The sequence below is a fragment of the Chanodichthys erythropterus genome, chromosome 19, assembly GCF_024489055.1.
Source record: "Chanodichthys erythropterus isolate Z2021 chromosome 19, ASM2448905v1, whole genome shotgun sequence".
Classification (NCBI taxonomy): domain Eukaryota; kingdom Metazoa; phylum Chordata; class Actinopteri; order Cypriniformes; family Xenocyprididae; genus Chanodichthys; species Chanodichthys erythropterus.
The window spans coordinates 30,908,600-30,927,070 of NC_090239.1; the positions used below are offsets into that span (position 1 = coordinate 30,908,600).

General features: G+C 38.1%; 1 protein-coding gene, 1 long non-coding RNA gene and 1 other non-coding gene across 3 annotated transcripts; 2 read left to right on the forward strand and 1 right to left on the reverse strand.

Moving 5' to 3' along the window:
* Positions 1-419: 419 nt before the first annotated feature.
* prdm9 (PR domain containing 9) lies at positions 420-6,448 on the reverse strand. Its single transcript, XM_067370329.1, has 6 exons — positions 6,287-6,448; positions 5,727-5,837; positions 5,316-5,587; positions 5,157-5,224; positions 4,881-5,071; positions 420-3,889 (listed from the first exon to the last, which is right to left on the reverse strand). The coding sequence occupies exons 1-6, from the start codon at positions 6,300-6,302 to the stop codon at positions 1,962-1,964; spliced, it is 2,586 nt and encodes an 861-aa protein (XP_067226430.1). The 5' UTR covers positions 6,303-6,448; the 3' UTR covers positions 420-1,961.
* A 5,874-nt stretch (positions 6,449-12,322) lies between these two features.
* Positions 12,323-16,814, forward strand: LOC137008131 (uncharacterized). The gene is made up of 3 exons (XR_010892755.1): positions 12,323-13,244; positions 15,619-15,795; positions 16,032-16,814. It is a non-coding gene; the product is annotated as an uncharacterized lncRNA (long non-coding RNA).
* A 704-nt stretch (positions 16,815-17,518) lies between these two features.
* trnal-aag (transfer RNA leucine (anticodon AAG)) lies at positions 17,519-17,605 on the forward strand. Its single transcript has one exon. It is a non-coding gene; the product is annotated as a tRNA-Leu (tRNA).
* The last annotated feature ends 866 nt before the right edge of the window (positions 17,606-18,471 follow it).

Sequence of the window (18,471 nt, forward strand, 5' to 3'; positions counted from 1 at the left end):
CACTTTTCAACTAGGCAGACTAAATCTGTCAAGAGATAGACTTCAATGAACATAAAAAGCTTGTATGCATCTAAAACTGACTCAAACATGACCATGTGCATTACTAACCTCTAGAGGGAGCAAATTGATACAACTTATTCTTTGTGTTGACAAAGATGTCAGATCATTCTAAATGTATAATTATTAATCACAAATAAATAATAATTTAAAAAAAATCAGCCCTCGAAGGTCTGATACCAGAGGCTTTTCTTCCTCTTCAACCCAAACATCATGTGGACTTTTTTTTTTTTTTAAATTTTAATGTTTGATCTGACTGAAAATAGTTTAATTCATATTTTTAATACATACTCTGCATTAGGGAACTCATTGTTACTAAAGTATTATGCTCATGGGCAGATGGAGAAAGAAAAAAGTTTGTTCAATTATTTTGTTTTATTAATGCATTTGAGGGTTAAATTGTTTCCAAGGAAGCAGGAAATTTGCATAGCACCAATGTGCACGTCAAGAACTCATGAGCATCTTCTAGCTCTCTGAAAAGGTCTCTATTGCCTAAGATTAGAGTTTTTTTGGGAGAAATTTCGAAGCAATGACACAGATGGTATATATAATGTTTGACACTCACAGTTCAGTACATTAAGCACGTCAGTGAGGCCTCCAGATTTAACAAACACCTCATTCATGTGATTTTACATGATCCACATTAAAAAAAAAAAGAAAGAAAAAGAAAACGTTATGTGAGTATTATGGTATCTTTAAAAGCATTTGGCAGAAAACAGTAGACCCATGTTTTGGAATGTCCTCTCAACGGTAAATTGCCAAAAGTGCAGTCTATGTCAGACATTTTAGAATTATTGTACAAGGTGTTGCACTTGTAATATTATATGATCATAATTAAAATATCTATATTAAATTTAGAATGTAAATATATGCACTTTACAGAAATTCTAATATTATAAGACAGATAGAAGGATCTCAACCTGTAGGCATCATGCCATTTTTTCAATAATTTCATAATAATTCTAATAAACCAGCTCTTTAGATTGGTTAAGGCAACTTTTTTCTTGAGGTCAGAGGTGGAGGGTTTGTTTTTCTACCTTGTTTGCACACATCATTACAACACTGAATTTAATATAGACAATAATCACATTGTATTTTATACAGGATAATGTGGCTAAGATACATGACGGCAAACACAGTCACAGTGTACAAATGAGCATCACAATATTTTTCTTTTAGGAGGCCCATTTGTAACCAAAGCAAAACTAAAATAAAATGTAATAAGAGGCAAACTAGACTAATGAAAAACAATCACAGTACACCATGGTGAAAATAAGTTATCTGTGCAAGGTTATTATTTGATACCCACTATGGAAATAAACTATACTCAATGCACCTAAAATCAGCTAAAAAACAAAATACTAACAGAAGCACAACAGATGATCTTATGCATTTTCTGTTGTATGGATTGACATGAAATATATATATAAAAAAAACCATTTATGTATCTATGCAAACTCTTAAGAGTTCGGATTAAGCATGTAATATTTCTTCAGTCTATGAATATACTGTAACTGGAATAACAAAAAACCTCATTTTCCCATCTTCCAAACTTCTTGACTAAAAGAAAACCTCTTGCAACGCATACATTTACAAAATTATTTTACTATGATCATAGGAACATGCTGTTCAGCAATTACACATTTTGTCATTAATAAAATATAGTTTTGACTTTTGCACATTTTTTTCAATAATGCTGTGTTTGGGGACTAACTACACCAATTGTGTGCCCACTTGTGTTATACTGAAAAAAAGCCTAGATCAGATTTATCTAAAAGTTTTGACAAGAACAGGATGTTTTTATTGGTTAGATAATTTTGTCTTAAAATAACTAAAGATGTTCTTAAAGCAGGAACAAACTTTTCATGACATCCACAATAATCATCTTATTGTTAGTGCTTTAGTCAGGAGTGCATTTTTTGATGATGCCGGGTGAGATGGTATCTACGAGTAAAGCTTTTTCCACATTGAGTGCAGGGGAAAAGTTTGGTGCCGTTATGAAGCTGTTGGTGAGCTTTGAGACTTTGTGGCCGACTAAAGCTTTTTCCACAATCAGGGCACTGGCATGGTCGAACGCCTGAGTGCTTCTGTTCATGCCTCCTCAAATCTCCCGATTGCCTGAAGCTTTCGCCGCACTGTGAACACAAGAAAGGTTTTTCACCTGTGTGTGTGCGGAGATGAACGTTCAGTTGCCCAGAGTGGACAAAACTCTTTCCGCACTGCTGACACGTGTAGGGTTTTTCTCCTGTGTGTATGCGCTGGTGTTGCTTGAGGCTATTAAACCAGCTGAAGGCCTTACCGCAATCTGTGCACAGATACACCTTCTCTCCCTGCTTGAAGCAGCTGTGATTCTTGAAGCCCTTGATTGTGCTAAAGCTCTTGCAGCACTGGCTGCAGCTGTGAGGCTTTTCAACAGACAAAACACCCCCTTCTTGGAAACTCAGATATTTTACACTCATTTCTGGGTGGTGACGGCGGATGTGTTTGTAAAGATATCGCTCATCAGTGAAGGAGAAGGGGCAGTATGTGCAGGGAAAGATGTTGGCATTAACCAGGGCCGAGCTCTGGCGGTGGGTTTTGCGGCGTGAATGACTCTGCTGGTGGCGCTTCAAGCCAGAAGACTGGGTGAAGGACTTGAGGCACACCGTGCAACAGTAGGGCTTCTCCTTGGAGTGGATAGTGCGCTCATGGCGACGAAGGTTACACATACGGTTGAAGTAAAGGTTGCAGTGGGAGCAACAGTAAGATCCATCCCCCTGCTGAATGCACTCATGGGCTTTGAGAAGATCAAAATTACTGAAAGCTCTCAGGCATTCACCGCAGACATGCTGGGAAGCTGGTGCTTCCTGTGGTTCCTCCATCTTATTATGATCTTGTCCTGCACATTGGTGAGTTTTCAATGTCTCCAAATCCGAGAAACTTTGCTCACACTCAGTGCAGATAGGTAAACTCTTCTGCACTTCAGCCTCAGCTGCTTGCTTGTTTTTAGGTGGTCGGCCCCGTGATCGGCCAACAGGCACTTTTTTAGGGCGACTCCTGCCTCTCAGAGGGTTCTTTGGAGACCTCCTCAATCGAGTGGGAGGTTCATAGGTTGGGTCATGCTTGTCAGAATTTATCTCTGTATCACCCTCAGTTCCTGCTGTGAGCGAGCCACTCTCAACTAATCTGAGGTACTCTCCATGGTGATGGCGTTTGAGATGTTGATATAAATTGAATTTGGCCACAAAAGAGAAGGAGCACTTAGTGCAAGGATATATGTCAGAAGGTCTGTCTGCATCTTTTTCTTTCTTTTCTTCTCCCTGGTGGGTTTGTTGGTGTCTTTTCAGACCTGTTGCTTGACTAAAACACTTCCTACAATGGCTGCAGCAATAAGGTTTCTCTTTAGAGTGAATAGTGCGTTGATGTCTCTTCAGATGACAAGATCTCAAAAAGTTCCGGCCACACTCACCACATTTATTTATTTCATCTGAGATCTCAGTAGCACAGTTTGCCTGGTCACTCAAACCATTACTGCATGTTTCGGACAAATCAGTGCAGTCTGACTTTTTTGAGTGATTCATGGGTTGTCCATTTAGGGTTGAAATTTGACCCTGACAGCTTTCCGTCATTGGCTGCGTATGGGTTGGAGGAGCTGCATCAGAGTCCAGAAGGCACTGGTCTACGTCTATAACTGTTGAGTGGTCTTCAGAGTCAAGCGGCTGTGTCTGCATGAAGTGCGCATACTGATCGGGATGTGAGCGCTTCACATGAACACGCAGATAAAAAATAGTTGGGAAGGAGTAATGGCAATGAGGACATGGGCAGTCCTGAGTTGCCTGTTCTTCAGTTGTACCTGAAAAAGAAATCAAATTACTGGAAAGCCACTAGGCCATGACAGATATCAGTACCAAATTCATTTCAGTCACTGTATTTAGCCATTTCTAAAAAGTAGTACAGAAGCCCTGAAATGTTTATGACACAATCACAATGGCTAACTTCAAATATGATTTGTGCTTCCTAAAGAATAGCTCAAATAGTAGACCATGGCCCTATCAAAAAGCCAAGGTCATGGGTTAGATTCACAGGGAATGCATTAATAGATGTAATGTATACCCTGAATGTAATCTAAGTTGTCTTGGATTAATAGCATCTGCCAAATGCAAAAAGGTAAATGTAAAACGAGGGAGACCTGCCCCTAAAAATGCCATGCTCTGACTAGCAGCTGCCCATCTGTGACTATACCTCAAATACCAATGAAAGCGGAAATTAGGGAAAGCATTTACAGAAAAAACGTGCTTCCTTCTAAGGTGAATTACATCAGGAATTCTTAAATAACTTCTGGATTAACTCAGTGCCCGAATTTTAGTAAAGATAATGACAAATCTGATTAAATTACAGAGTTAAGATACAGTAGATTTCATGAATTATTTACAATAATTCATGTGACTGAAGTCTATTTTAGGCTACTTGCCATGTCTCTTTAAAAATGTAAATGTCTCTACATCTAAAGACTGCATGACATTGTTTGCTGAATGCTTGGCACCACTCCGGTGAAGCTAACTTTAGGGAAAAAAATGGAGATTAATAAACCCCCATTCCGAGTTGGGAAGAGAAAGTTTCTTACTGACTTTTTTCAGGAGTAATTTTCCCGATCTCTATCTTTCTACTGTACTACTTGTGGCATCAAAACTAATTATGCTGTGACCAAAACAAATCAAAATGACTGCATTGCATTCTTTTAACTGAAAAGCAACTCTTTGTCTAGATTTCCTTGTATAATGAACTCATTTATGCACGCATACATAGTATAACATATAAAAATTAAAAATTCAAGATGTAGTTACCTAGAGAAATGCATTTCTTATTCCAGATTTTATCCCAGATGGTCCCAAGTCCTTGAGCATATTCCTCAGCATACCAAACTCTAAATTCCTGCCCAGGGCTAATAGGGCGACAACAACGGAACAGAATACGTCCATTTTGCTGGAATGCAACAAGATTCTGTTCCGTCTCACTCCTTGAACACACCACAAACCTAAAGCAAGACACATATGATTGAGACAACTACAAAATAAATGCATAAACTACAATACAGGACAAAAGCACATAGAAGTACTTACTTCATCCAGTTAGAGTGAGTGTCCCTCTCTGCATCTATGTAACTATATTGATTATTGCCTCTGTAAATCTGGAGAGAAAAAGGCATTACTTATATGTTTAGCCCACTACTTATATTGAAGTTACAATTAAATTAATAAAACATTAAGGTTGACACTCACTACCCAAGAGTAGGCACTATCCAATGCCTTCTCCTCACAGGTTACCTCTCCATCAAAAGGTCCAAAATGCATCCCCAATGGCACAGTCTGGCCTTGGTTGAAAACCCCAAGTCCTGCATTAGAGATGCTTGATCGACCTATAACCAAGCCTTGTGGCAGTGTTAGCAGAGCTCTCTGAGGAATGCCCATAGCTGCTGGTGAGTCACATGTAAATAATGGTGGACCATGAACCTCACATTGGTCTTTGAAGTGCTGGTGACACATCTCACAGTCTGCCAAAAAGCAAAGAGCACAAGAAGGATAGGGTATTGCAGACACAGAGCACGTAAAAGGTAAACATTAAAGAGAGAAAATTAAAATTATGTTTTGAGTAAACATCTGCCTATTTAAGTTTGTATGTTATTTACTTACAGAAATGTTTGTCATTAAACATGCTATCCTGCTGTTCCTCCATCATCACACCAGAACAATTAGTAACAGAGCCTTGTATCTCTAAAGTATGCTCATCGCTTGGTGGCAAATCTGTCAGGAACCAGTTCAAAAACAGTATTTTATTATAACATGTTACAGTGCTAACATTACTGAACAAAAATATCTTCTCTTGAAGAAAAGTGTTATATCATTTGTAAGGTCAGAACTCACTTAGGAACAAAAAAACAAGATGTCAAATTATAATAAAACAACAGCAGAATAACTTGCGAATTACTGACATGGAAAAATTTAACATTCATTCTTTAAGCGAAGGCTGACACAATCTGACCTTGTTTTAACTGTTTAAATAGGCGTTTAATAATGGCGTAGATACCTGAAACCCAATCATCATTCATAGTTTAAACCAGATATTTAAATTCAAATAAAACGTTCAGAAAAATTAACAAGAGAGATACATTATTAAGTTTAAATGTCGATTTGATAAAGCTAGCATGGTAATCTTAGCTAACTACTTCGCTTTAGTATACAACAACACCCACCCGGACTGTCCGACATTGTTTCACTAAACGTAGCAAGTTGCACTTTTTACTCCTTAACACCGTAAGCACACTAGGACACTCAGGTTATGCAGTCCTGTTGTACATTCAAGCTTACTAGCTGGATAGCGAACAAGAGACCAACTCAGCGCTTCCCAAAACAGGAAGCTGTAATACGTCGTCGTCTGTCTGTGACGCCATCACTGTGCGTGTGGACTACAACTGCAACTCCGCTGAGTGCCGCCAAAAGTCCGCTCAAAACGTTATTCGCTCGTGGTTGTGTGTGTAGTATAATCTATGGTCAGGGCTGGGTAGGTTACTTTTAAAATGTGTTTCACTACAGATTACAAAATACATGCTTTAAAAAGTAATTTGTAACGTATTTCGTTAGATTACCCAAATCTAAATGCTTTAGAATACTTTTGGAATACTATTAAGTAACACAAAAAAGGTAATTGCGAGTTATTATCTCAATTCTGACTTTTTTCCTCAGATTTGCATGATATAAAGTTGCAATTGCGAGTTATAAAGTCAGAATTCTGAGATATAAATTCACAATATTGAGAAAAAAAGTCAGAATTCTGAAATATAAACTCAAAATTTTGAGAAAAGTCAGAATTGTGAGATGTAAACTCGCAATTTTCCAGAAAAAAGTTACGCAATTCTGACTTTATAACTTGCAATTGTGAGTTAATCCCCTGATTTCACAGACAAGGCCCAAGTCCTAGACTAAAATGCATGTTTGAGCTGTTTTAACTGAAAGCAACTTGTATCGACATATCTTAAAATATATCATTGCCATTGTTTTTTCTCAAGATGCACACCAGTAATGTTTTTTTTTTTTCTAGGATACGTTAATAAAAGCTACTTTCTAAGGCCATGTCCACACTAATACGTTTTCGTTTGAAAACGTATATTTTTCTCTCTATTTTGGCCTTCCATCCACACTGAGACGGCGTAGTGTGGACTGTGAAAACGGAGGCTTTTGAATACGATGACACATTTTTAGTCATGTGATGCGACTGAGAAACCAAAAACTGTTACTGAGTTTTTGAAATGAGCGCATGCGTAAGAACAACCCCCCTCCTTTCCAGGGAACGCCTCCAAAAACTTGTGCACGAGTATTGGAACACGAGTGTTTACCACCGGCATTCGCTGTATCGTGTTAGTGGATTCATTATGTCGGACTTACCGCAGGTAACTCATAATCTGCAGTTGTTACTCCTGTCTCCGGACAAAACATTGCATGCGGTGCCTGTGGAGTGTGGAAAGTTACTGGAGTGCTCAGCCGCGCTAGTCTCTCACAAGAAACGTCATGTCAGTGATTGACAAGCCGGAGGGCCAATCAGCGCACGTCTCTCACAAGGAACGTCACGGCAGTGATTGACAAGCCAGAGGGCCAATCGTTTACACGATTGGCTGATGTTTTTAAGGTCCTACCTCATGCACAGATGATGTATATTAATATTATTCCTTTCAGTGCACCTAATAAATAGTCTTTTGTCAGTTAGTAAAGAAGTAATATTGCAAAAATGTATAAAACAAAACATCCTCTTTAGCACCTTTAATCTAAGCCCTGTCTGTGAAACCGGGCCTATATCACCCAATTCAGATATAAAAACACAATTGTGAGTTTAAATCTCGCAATTCTGAAAAAAAAAAAAAAGTCAGAATTGTGAGATGCAAACTCGCATTTGGAAGGAAAACAAATCAGAATTGTGAGATAAAAACTCACAAACTACTATTGCAAAACATGAAAACAGTTGTGGATCCTTCAGGTAATGACAGGACAGTTAAGATTCATGGGTATTTAAATTTAGGAATGGGGCAATTTTTATAAATTCAGTCATTTGTTGAGTGTAAACATCTGTTATGTTAAATAGCTTATCAGGACAGTACTAAATAAATATAACATGCGATTTTTATTAACCTTCTTTGTTAAAATTATTAAAATCTTGCATGTTCTGAAAGGGGTATGATGAACATTATGAGCAGAGTCAGAGAATCACCAATTGCTGTTTACATTAATTAATTGCCTGTCACAGTTTACATTAATGTTTAAATGAAATTAATTTGTAATTTGATTGCCACCCATTTAAAATGTAACTGTAATGATATACAGTTACACAAATTTTGTATTTTAAATACGAAACTAAGTTACATGTATTTCGTTATTCTCCAACCCCATCTATCGTGTTTTTTAGGTCACATACGGCCAATATATCATATACACATGATTACAGTTGGAAAACAGCTGCACTAATCTGTCCGATCCAGTTTATTGCTGAACAACTCATTTTGTCAGTGTGAAATAACACAGAAATTGAAAATTTATATATTGTCAATCTTCCCCCGAAGCTCCGACAGTCCTTAGAGAAGCTGTCAGTCACAACTGTCAATCATGACGACATGGCCCGTTTCTATAGTATCAAATTGCTAGCTAAAATCAAACTTATCACAAAAACGAACAATTTAATATATATCAGCGTGATGACAACTACCTTAAATGACCAAAACCATCTTTCGGAAAATTTAATTTGAAGCGTAATTTATTTTTTTGTATTGAATCAAGTTCCGTTCGTTTGAATGGAGAGGGCAAGGTTTATGACCTGTACTGCATCCAGCCACCAGGGGGCGATCAAAGAGCCCGCAGCTTCACTTTTCAGGACGTATGAGGCACACCCGATGTAAATGAAGCTGATGATCTGATTGTGCTTGACCATATGATCTGTGAAGTGTGAACCTCTCAGAACCGTATTCCATTTCCAACATTCGTCAATTTCAAGTTTATTGTTTGAATGTGACTATTCATGGGTACCGATGACGTCACTTCCGTTATGCTCACTGCCATTTTTGTGTCCAACATGGCAAGGAACACAGCAGCGCGAGCTTTCAAACAGCAACGTAAAACATTAATAACTAAGATTGGGGCTGTCATAACATTTGTATACAATATTGTAATAAAACGTTGTGAATTCTTTGGGATTAGTTGCTGTGTTTCTGCGAGTTACGAGAAGAACGCATCCACTTGAGCTACATTCTGACTACTTAGTTGAAGTTCATCTGTGCGTGATTTTGTGCAAATAACAGTTGTAATATGATGTTTATTTTGTATTAATATCTGAATTATCTTATAAAGGATGTGTTCCATTGAGTTAATTAACCTTCTAGCAAAGTGCTTCAGTTTATGGGTGTTCATTATCTTCATCTTCAGCGCACACGGCTCAAACAGCAATGATGTTATCTAAATGAGATGATTTGAGAAAAAAAAAAAAAAAAATCAATATTTGGAATAAAAACAAACATCTGTTATTGTTTGTGAACCTTATTTATTACCTTCAACTGTGTTCTGTTCCTTAAAAACAGTTCTACAGTAGTGTCCCCAAGAATAAGTTGGATATAGGCTAATTTGTATATAATCCATCGCCATACATCAGAGAAAGTGTTACCAAAAATCTTTTGCCTAATAAAAAAAATAAAACATAAAATATCCAAATGCAAACATTGGACAACATTATTGTAATGATGGGTCGGAAGACAGAGGATCCATTTGCAGTTTTATTAATAGCGTTAGTCTTAAACAGGGGCAAGACAGTTCCGTAGTCGGGGACAGGCAAGAGTCGAGGCTGGCAGCAAACAGGCATAAACGGGTAACAGGCAGAGTTCAAGACAGGCGGCTAACAATCACAAGGTCGATAAACAGGCAAGAGTCGAGGCAGGTGGCAAGGTTCAGCAGAGATATTCGGTCCAGGTAATAACAGAAGTTCAGTCCACAATAAACGCTCAGAAATGATCACTACAGCAAATCAAGACTTCGCGACTGAGAGTGTGTGTGTGTGTCTTAAATAGTGTGAGTGTGATAAGGTGCAGGTGCATGGGTAATCAGTCCCAGGAATGCGGGCCTATGGGAAATGGAGTCCAGATACGAACAGTCAATATTCAGGGGATGGCTCCCTCCGGTGGTCCGGAGGATGCGCCGGAGAAGCTGTGTTCGTGACAATTATGCTACATAATAAAGAAACAAAATGCATGTACCAGGGATAAATAATAGCCTCTGTACGGACAGTAAGGAAATTATTGTTGATGAAAATAATACGAGAACAATACAAGTGCTAGTTATTCATAATAATGCATTTTTTTAAATTACAGTAATAGTAAACATCTTTAATAACTGTTTGAAATAACCCAGCTAACACAGGACGTAACAGTTACGTAATGTATTCGTACTTTTTGGTAATGTCATGACTTACTAACTGACAACGTAACTACGACGTCGCATGCCAGTAATTTCATTACCTTCAGATTACCATCTCACTTCGTCAGTACGTTCTCCTAAAAGATTACCCAGAACGTTCCAGATACGTCCTCTATTCGTAATATATTGGTAATTCCATGACTTACTAGTAACGTAACTACAACGTTGTATGCCCGTAATAATATTACCATCAAATTACCATATCACAACGTCGTCAGTACGTTCTCCAAACGTTACAAGATTACCAAGGACGTTCCAGATACGTCCTCTATTCGTAATATAATGGTCATTCCATGACTTACTGGCAACGTAGCAGCAACGTCATGTGCTCGTAATTTCATTACCATCATTTACACATTCTTTATATGTTATTATTACCAGAATTTGCAATATAAAACGTGTAATTAAATGTCAGACACAAGACTGAAATGTCCCCTTAAGAAAAAAAATGTTTCTTTTCACCAAATCAGAGTATGGATGACTGGTTTTTATATATAGTGACGTGACATACAGCGCGCGCCTCCACAAATGTAGTGCGCGCGTGCCCACAGTATGTTGATAAGAGTGTAAAGTTAATTTTTCTGAGAGAATAATTTATTTTTCCGAGGTGACAACGAATAAATGGCTTTTATAAAAATGTATAAAGTTAACTTTGGAAAGACGCAAAACCTTTTTTTATTGTTATGTTTACGTTAGTGCAGGTGGCCTTAGAGTTGCCATGGCAATCGGGAAAACATTCAAGCTGCTGGAGAGGACAGCGTCGACGTTTCTCCGTGTTTCTCGTCAGTTTTATAGCAATAAAGTTCAACAACTGCGTCAGATTGGTTAAGTAACATTACCCACAGTCTACTTTAAGTACTTTTGTTAATATTTTTACCTCTGTGATTATATGGTATCTTTCTTTGATCGTCTGGAATATATGTTAGCAAAATGTTATGCTAGCATAGCATAATATGTTTTAATAATACTGCGTTTAAACGTCTTGAATGCTTTATTTTATGTTTCGCTGTAGGCTATATGTTTTTATTTATAGTTTGGGTGTATTTTATTATTTTTATTTGGAGTTTTGTTCATGTTCTGTGTGTTTTTCAAAATAAATGAATTGAATTCATTTCGAGTCTGCATTCATCGTTCACAGCTGTTGGAATAGCCTTTACATTAGTTTGGGCAAATGAGGACATAAATTAGGTTAAACTACTGCATGTCCGCCCATAGAAAAATAAATAAATATAAGAATTACCAACTGATGACCAACACACAACTATTGATACACAACGTTGCCACGACGTCGCAGTTACTATCTGGCAACGTCACAAAGTTACGTTGTGGCGACTTATAGGCACCTTTCACTTTTCCGGTTGCCACGACGTAACTAGTTACGTCGCCACGACGAAAGTTTGGTCACCAAATTACGTTGCAGTTACGTAACAGTCACGTATTTTGGTTAGCTGGGAACGTAATTGCTGTTTGAGCTGCACGTGCTGAAACTGAACAGAATGATACTGAAGCGCTTTGCTAGAAGGTTAATTAACTCAATGGAATACATCCTATATAAGATAATTCAGATATTTATACAAAATAAACATTTTATATATATATATATATATATATATATATATATATATATATATATATATATATATATATATACAGGTGTGCACATAACTTTTTTGGTCTGGTTCTCAAGGGAGTACAGATTTTGCTTGGTACTCACACTTTACACGACACATCCTAAAAGCTGTCCTCACTTTCCTCCTGACTGCTCTCCTCACTATCTTCTTTTCTCTCGTACATGGTAGATGATGATAATGACTTTTTTTATTTATTTTTTACTAACATTAATGACAGCAAAGGCTGCTGCCACTTTAAGAAGGAAAGCACGGACCAAATAACTGACACACATCCGGTTTCTTTCTCAACACTTCACTTATGACATAACCGAGAGAATACTTGCCGAGACAGGTATTTTGACATAATTTTGTGTGTATGTTTCCTTTCAAGCGCAAGTAAACGCGAAAGCGGAATTAATTTGGTGTTCGAGCGCTGTCTGACTCTCATCATGCATGCGTTTCAGGGGGCTGTGCGCACAGATTACAGTTCGCGAGTCCCGATTTTTGCCTCTTCTTCCGCTTTTAAAGTCATTTGAATGTGTTAATTGGCGAGACAAAACACGTCCAAATTACAAACTTTCACTCTATGATGGTTAAATATAGCAGTTAATCCGCGAATCACATGCGTGCCGAACCGTTGGACCTTATCCGTATGGATCACGGATTAACTGCGATCAGTTGCACACCTAATAATTAAAAAACACACATATTATGATGATTGCTATCTTACCAGAGATGGAGAAAAATCCTACTCCAATAAGTATCCATGTGAACCGGTACTCAAAAGCGCTTCCCTCCATGTTTTCTGGTACGCATAATTTATTTTTACCGCGCATGCGTACCTGCGTACCTCTTATGTGCACCCCTGTATATATATAAAGTATAAAGAGAGATGCCATGAAGGACTATCTAAATGGCCTGTAACCCAGGAAGGCAGAGCTTTTATATTATGTCTATGAAGTAATGTGTTATACTTTGGTTCTGTTGTTTTTCCTGCTGACTCCTTTTTCTCTTTTAGGATTTGTCCTGGACGTAATTGGTGTTTGGTTGGTTGGAGGTTGGACCAGAGCAGAGACGTGGACTATAAATTCCCCCGGTATTCCTCTGGAGGGAGTTCTCTCTGCCTCTTTGAATGTTCATGACTGTTTGTTGTGGTAATATGTGTTAGCTGGTGGACATGTAGTGCGACAGATTGTGGTTTCTGCTTTAACAGAGTGCTATTAGCCACTTTTGATACAGTGTGACCCTTATGTCTAGAACATCAGTGTCCTGTTGATCATGTCTGTAACGTCTTAATTATTTTGGGAAGCCGTGAGGGGTGAGTGCCTTTTTTTTTTTTTTTTTTTTTTTTTTTTTAGTAGGCATTACTTTTTATCCTGTTTATTTGCTAGATAAGGGCATGCTATTGCATGTTTTGTTTCTTTATTTGGGTTGGTAGTTCTTTTGTGGAAAAGTTAGTTTCAGTTTGTTTATTGTTTTGGCATTAGCTTACATCTGAAGATTTTGCTTCTGAATTATCTTATTTTTTTCAAGAAATTGTTTTGTACACACAAAAATAATAAAGCCTTGAAAATTATCAAGAAGAGAAAATAGAAATGAGTAATTAAGAAGTATTGTTGTGTCATTTATGTTACACCCCTGACTAGGACCAGTGACCGTAACAATAATATATTACATATTATACTGTAGACATTCAAACTGACCAATCAGCAGTCTACAGTTGCCCCTTTTTTTAAATGACAGGGAAATATCTCAGTTAACATCTCAGATTTTTACTTTAGCTGATTCAATTCCCAGATAGCAAGGTGACATTGATTCAGTGTTGAAATTCTATCAGAATCATCATTTTGGTTGAGATTGAAAATTCAATGCTAAATAACATTGAATCAATGTTGAAATTTCAATGCTTTTCAGTGTTGACTACTTAGACTATGTCAATCCATCTGTCCCCTCATACAACACTTTATTCACATTAGCATTCATGCTCCTCATGACCCTTCCCTCTAGTCCCACAAAAAAAAAAAAATCCTGCCAACTGAAGTGTAGATAAAAACTCAGTGAGATGAAAAAGCCATTAATAAGACATTATTAATTTAATAACGTTACAATCTTTCAACTTAAACACTAAATTCACAACTACTCAAACATCTCATCTGCACTTTAACCTCTTGAGCACTGGCCACACCCTAGGACCCACCGGTGGGTCCACGGGGGGTCATGATATTTTTTAAAAATCTATAAACTGTGAAGCACAAAAATAGTCATACATGGTATTTTTTGAAAGCGTAGAACCTCTGCTTTCTTGCAAGTCCCATGATATTTGCATTAATTTTACATAAAAGATAATTATAAGGTCTAAATTCGTTCTTCCGCAACCACGCCCCCTTGAGAAAATCAGATGAATAATGTTCATATTTCATATTTATATCACACAAACTCACCAAACATAGACAAGTCACACATCAAATGAAAGCTCTCACTCTCAGGAATGTTACTGTGTATTACTGTTTATTTAACAGATCTTATACATTATAGTGACATAACAAAGAATAATTTTCAAAAGAATCACGAAAACTGAAATGACTCCTGTGAACAAGCAAACTTGCATCATTTCTGCACTGATAACTACATCTGTGCTCACATACTAGCCTAAAATATCCTATATCAGCTTTTACTTTAGGTTGTTTTCTTCAAAATGAGACCATTATCGTGTGTCTGTGAGCATGCATGGCTAAACGGCACTATAATATGTCTCAGATGCGCATATCAAAACACGCGATTCAGTGTAAAACATTTATGACCAGTATTTGACTCTCTTTGATTCCTGTCGACTTGCAATGACATCATCACGCAGTGCGTCATATGTCATGAAAGCTGACGACCCCCCCTCTCCATAGACACATCGATCAAGCTTCTAGACCATTCAGAGCCCGAGTTTATCCTTTCCAAAGTTGAGGAGGTGGGACTAAAGAACACGAATCGCGTGTGTCTAATTAAAACATCTACAAATTTATAAAACTGATCAGAGATCAGGTAAAACCCATAGACACTTGTTCAATGCTTCTCAGTGAATCTGCATGATTCATGGGTCAACTTTATCATCGCCCTCTACCGGTGAACCACTGAAATTTCGAACTGTTTTGAAATGTTTCGAAACAGTTAGGACGTAATGAAGCCTCGTTTACTAAAATCACGTGACTTTGGCAGTTTGATACACGCTCCGAATCACTGATTCGAAACAAATGATTCATGAAGCTTCGGAGCTTCATGAAGCATGTGTTTCGAAATTGGCCATCACTACATCAAACGGGTGCAGATGATGGAGTTGATTGGAAGTTGGTTTGTGATTTTGGATGGCGTTTTTAGCGAATTATTGCGTGCTTTTATTATCTTGCACTTGTGTTAAACTTCCGAGAGTTTTCTGTAAAATAAGACAATTTTTCTGGTTTGTTTTATGTGCACAACTTTAGGATAACTAGACAGATGATTGTGAGGGTGACCTTGAGCAGCTCTTCGTAGTGATGTTCATTATTCTGAAGGAGCTGGAGAACTTCATGAACCACCTGCTAACCTTGGCATTGTGATCGAGGGAGAGAAAGTTTTGAATCAACTCACTTCAGTCACATCAGCTTGTGCCCTGCTTCTGGGTATGATATACATCAACCTATAATGGTTTATATTAAATAGTCATACATTTGAATTCAGCGTGTTTTAACAAACTTTTTTTTTTTTTAAATCATATTTCAAGTTTCACTTAATTTTGTTGTACATTGTAACAGTCACATTTCCAAATATTTATGACCCACCTTCTGTCAGTCATACACTACATTGTGTAGTTCTAACTTCCTGTTGGTTTTTTTTTCTTTCGATGCCTTACAACAAGTGAACGCTGAGAAAGGAGTCCTCAAAGTTTGTATTTTCTATTTCTGCAAAACTGGCTCCGTTTATGCTCCTGATCAGCTTTCGGGCATTGCTCGTGGTGTTCGTCAGAGTATCAATTTAATGAATAAGGACATACTTTTTGCATCAGAAGAGCTTCACTCCTTAAAGCTTCAAGTCCTGAACAGTGAACTGTGGTAGTGTTTCAGTCTGTAGTACTGTGTTTCTGTCTTTGTTGGTGAGTTTCCATTTGTATTTACTTAAAATTTACAGATGCAGATTGCATTTGTTGTCACAGTTTTCCAGGCTCTTTCCAATTACTAAAATGCACGTTTGAGCTGTTTTAACTGAAAGTAACTTGCACTGACATCTTACAATTTGTCTGTGCTATTGTTTTGTCTCAAGATGAATGCCAATAATGTGGGGTTTTTTTTTGTATTACTGCTTAACCCCTTTCACAGACAAGGCTTAAATCTAGTCCCAGACTAAAATGTATGTCTGAGCAGTTTTAACTGAAAACATATCTTAAAATGTCACTGCCATTGTTTTGTCTCAAGATAAACAATTTTCTAAGGCATGTCTCTAAAATCTACTTAAATAATTGAACTAAGGTCTGGTCCTGTCTGTGAAACCAGGTCTATTTGTTTTAGTCACCATGAAATGCCATTTTTACAGCCACTTGTTTGTCCTGAATGTGATGTTAATTCCTGTTCAAACAGTGTGTGGTTATAAATGAATACCTTTGTATGTAAACTGAAGGAAGGTGTGAATTTTTCATTAAAACCATATTAACTGCTGCCCTTACATTGTCTCTGATTGAAATTAGAATCTTGCTGTACATAAAGCAAGATTGATTTGATATTGTTTCCACGTTAATTCAATGTTAAATAGGTGATTTAACTAAGGTTGAAAAAACATTGGTATTACAACCATGTTGATCTATTTTTCATCATTGAAATAACATTATTTCAGGGTGCAAACCTGATGAAAAATCAACTTAAAATTCAACATTGATCAACATTGATTCAACGTTTGGTTAGGGCATTAACATTGATTCAACGTTGAATCAACGTTGGTCTGCTATCTGGGATGTGTTTGATTAGACATGGAACTGCAATTTGCAGGGAGAGGAGGGCTCCAGGAGTGTAACTGTGTACCCCTGTAATTAAGGGGCCTTTCCACCTGTTGAAGAGCTCCTTTCAAAGGACTTACTTTTGGCGAAGCTTGACATAAAAAAGAAGTAGGCCAAAGAAGATGCTCTTACATAGTGGACTGGCTGAGCGGTATAAGGCATTTGATTAAGGCTTCAGTCTATTTGGGGGCATGGGTTCAAATCCCACCATTGCCAGATGTGGTTTTAAAGAGGAGCTCCTCAAAGGCAAGTAGAAATTTCAACGGATGTACTTGTGGCGAAGCGAGACATGATAAAAATGAAATCAATAAATATAGGTGGAAAATGGCCCGTGGAAAATGGCCCATGGAAAGAGTTCTTGCATGGTAGCGTGGCTGAGTGGTCTAAGGCGCTGGGTTAAGGCTCCAGTCTCTTTGGGGGTGTGGGTTCAAATCCCACTGCTGCAAAGACAGTCTTTTTAGAAGGCTCTTGTGGCTGCTATGCCTGAGCAAAAAAGACTGGATAAGTGACACTGCATGCTCCCGTTCTCTTCCTTGGCCACACTCGACGGGCTTCAGAGCCTCAGTGAAGGTCCACAGCTGACGCTTTCTCTATTGCTGTAAAAAAAATGGGCAGAACGGGGCCCACGAAAACAGCCCCGGCAGGGTAGCGTGGCCGAGGGGTCTAAGGCGCTGGATTTAGGCTCTAGTCTCTTTGGGGGCATGGGTTCGAATCCCACAGCTGCCAGCTGTGCATTTAAAGAGGGCCAGACAGCTTAAGCGTGCTCTGAAAAGGTGCAAAAGTGCTGGGAATAGAATAAAACGCTTTCCTTGGCAACAGCCAGGACCTTCAGGGACAAGCAAGTCGGGCAGGATGCATCAATCTCTCCCACGACGGTTGTCTGATTACTAAGGCGGGGTGACCCGTTCCTATCCCTGGGCCCCGCCCTTCATACAGTGGTTACCAAGTAATCGTGCTTTAATCGTTTACACTTTGAGTCAATGCCCGCATTGTTAGCTTACAATCATAGTAATAACACTTTAAAAATGAATTTGAATGTAATAATAATGTACAGTCTAAAATAATGGAAGCAGCTAACTTGACTCATTGATAGTTTTTGGTGAAATGACAACTACCTCGTGATTTTGAGTTGAACTGCGACACAGCTGGCTGCCATTTTGGAGTAAGGCCTGAAGGCTTTGCTTAGCTGATTCAGGTGTGTTTGATTAGAGATGGAAACTGCAGCTTGCAGGGAGGGGGTGGAGCCTCCAGGAGTGTAACTGCACACCGCTGTATTTAGGAGGCCTTTCCACCTGTCGAGGAGCTCCTTAAA

What these genes read in the sequence shown, in the direction of transcription:
- prdm9 (XM_067370329.1), bottom strand. An exon ending in ACTCACTCTAACTGGATGAA is followed by an intron (nt 5,072 to 5,156) that starts GTAAGTACTTCT and finishes GTCTTGCTTTAG; the next exon opens with GTTTGTGGTGTGTTCAAGGA. An exon ending in TAAGAAATGCATTTCTCTAG is followed by an intron (nt 3,890 to 4,880) that starts GTAACTACATCT and finishes TTTCTTTTTCAG; the next exon opens with GTACAACTGAAGAACAGGCA.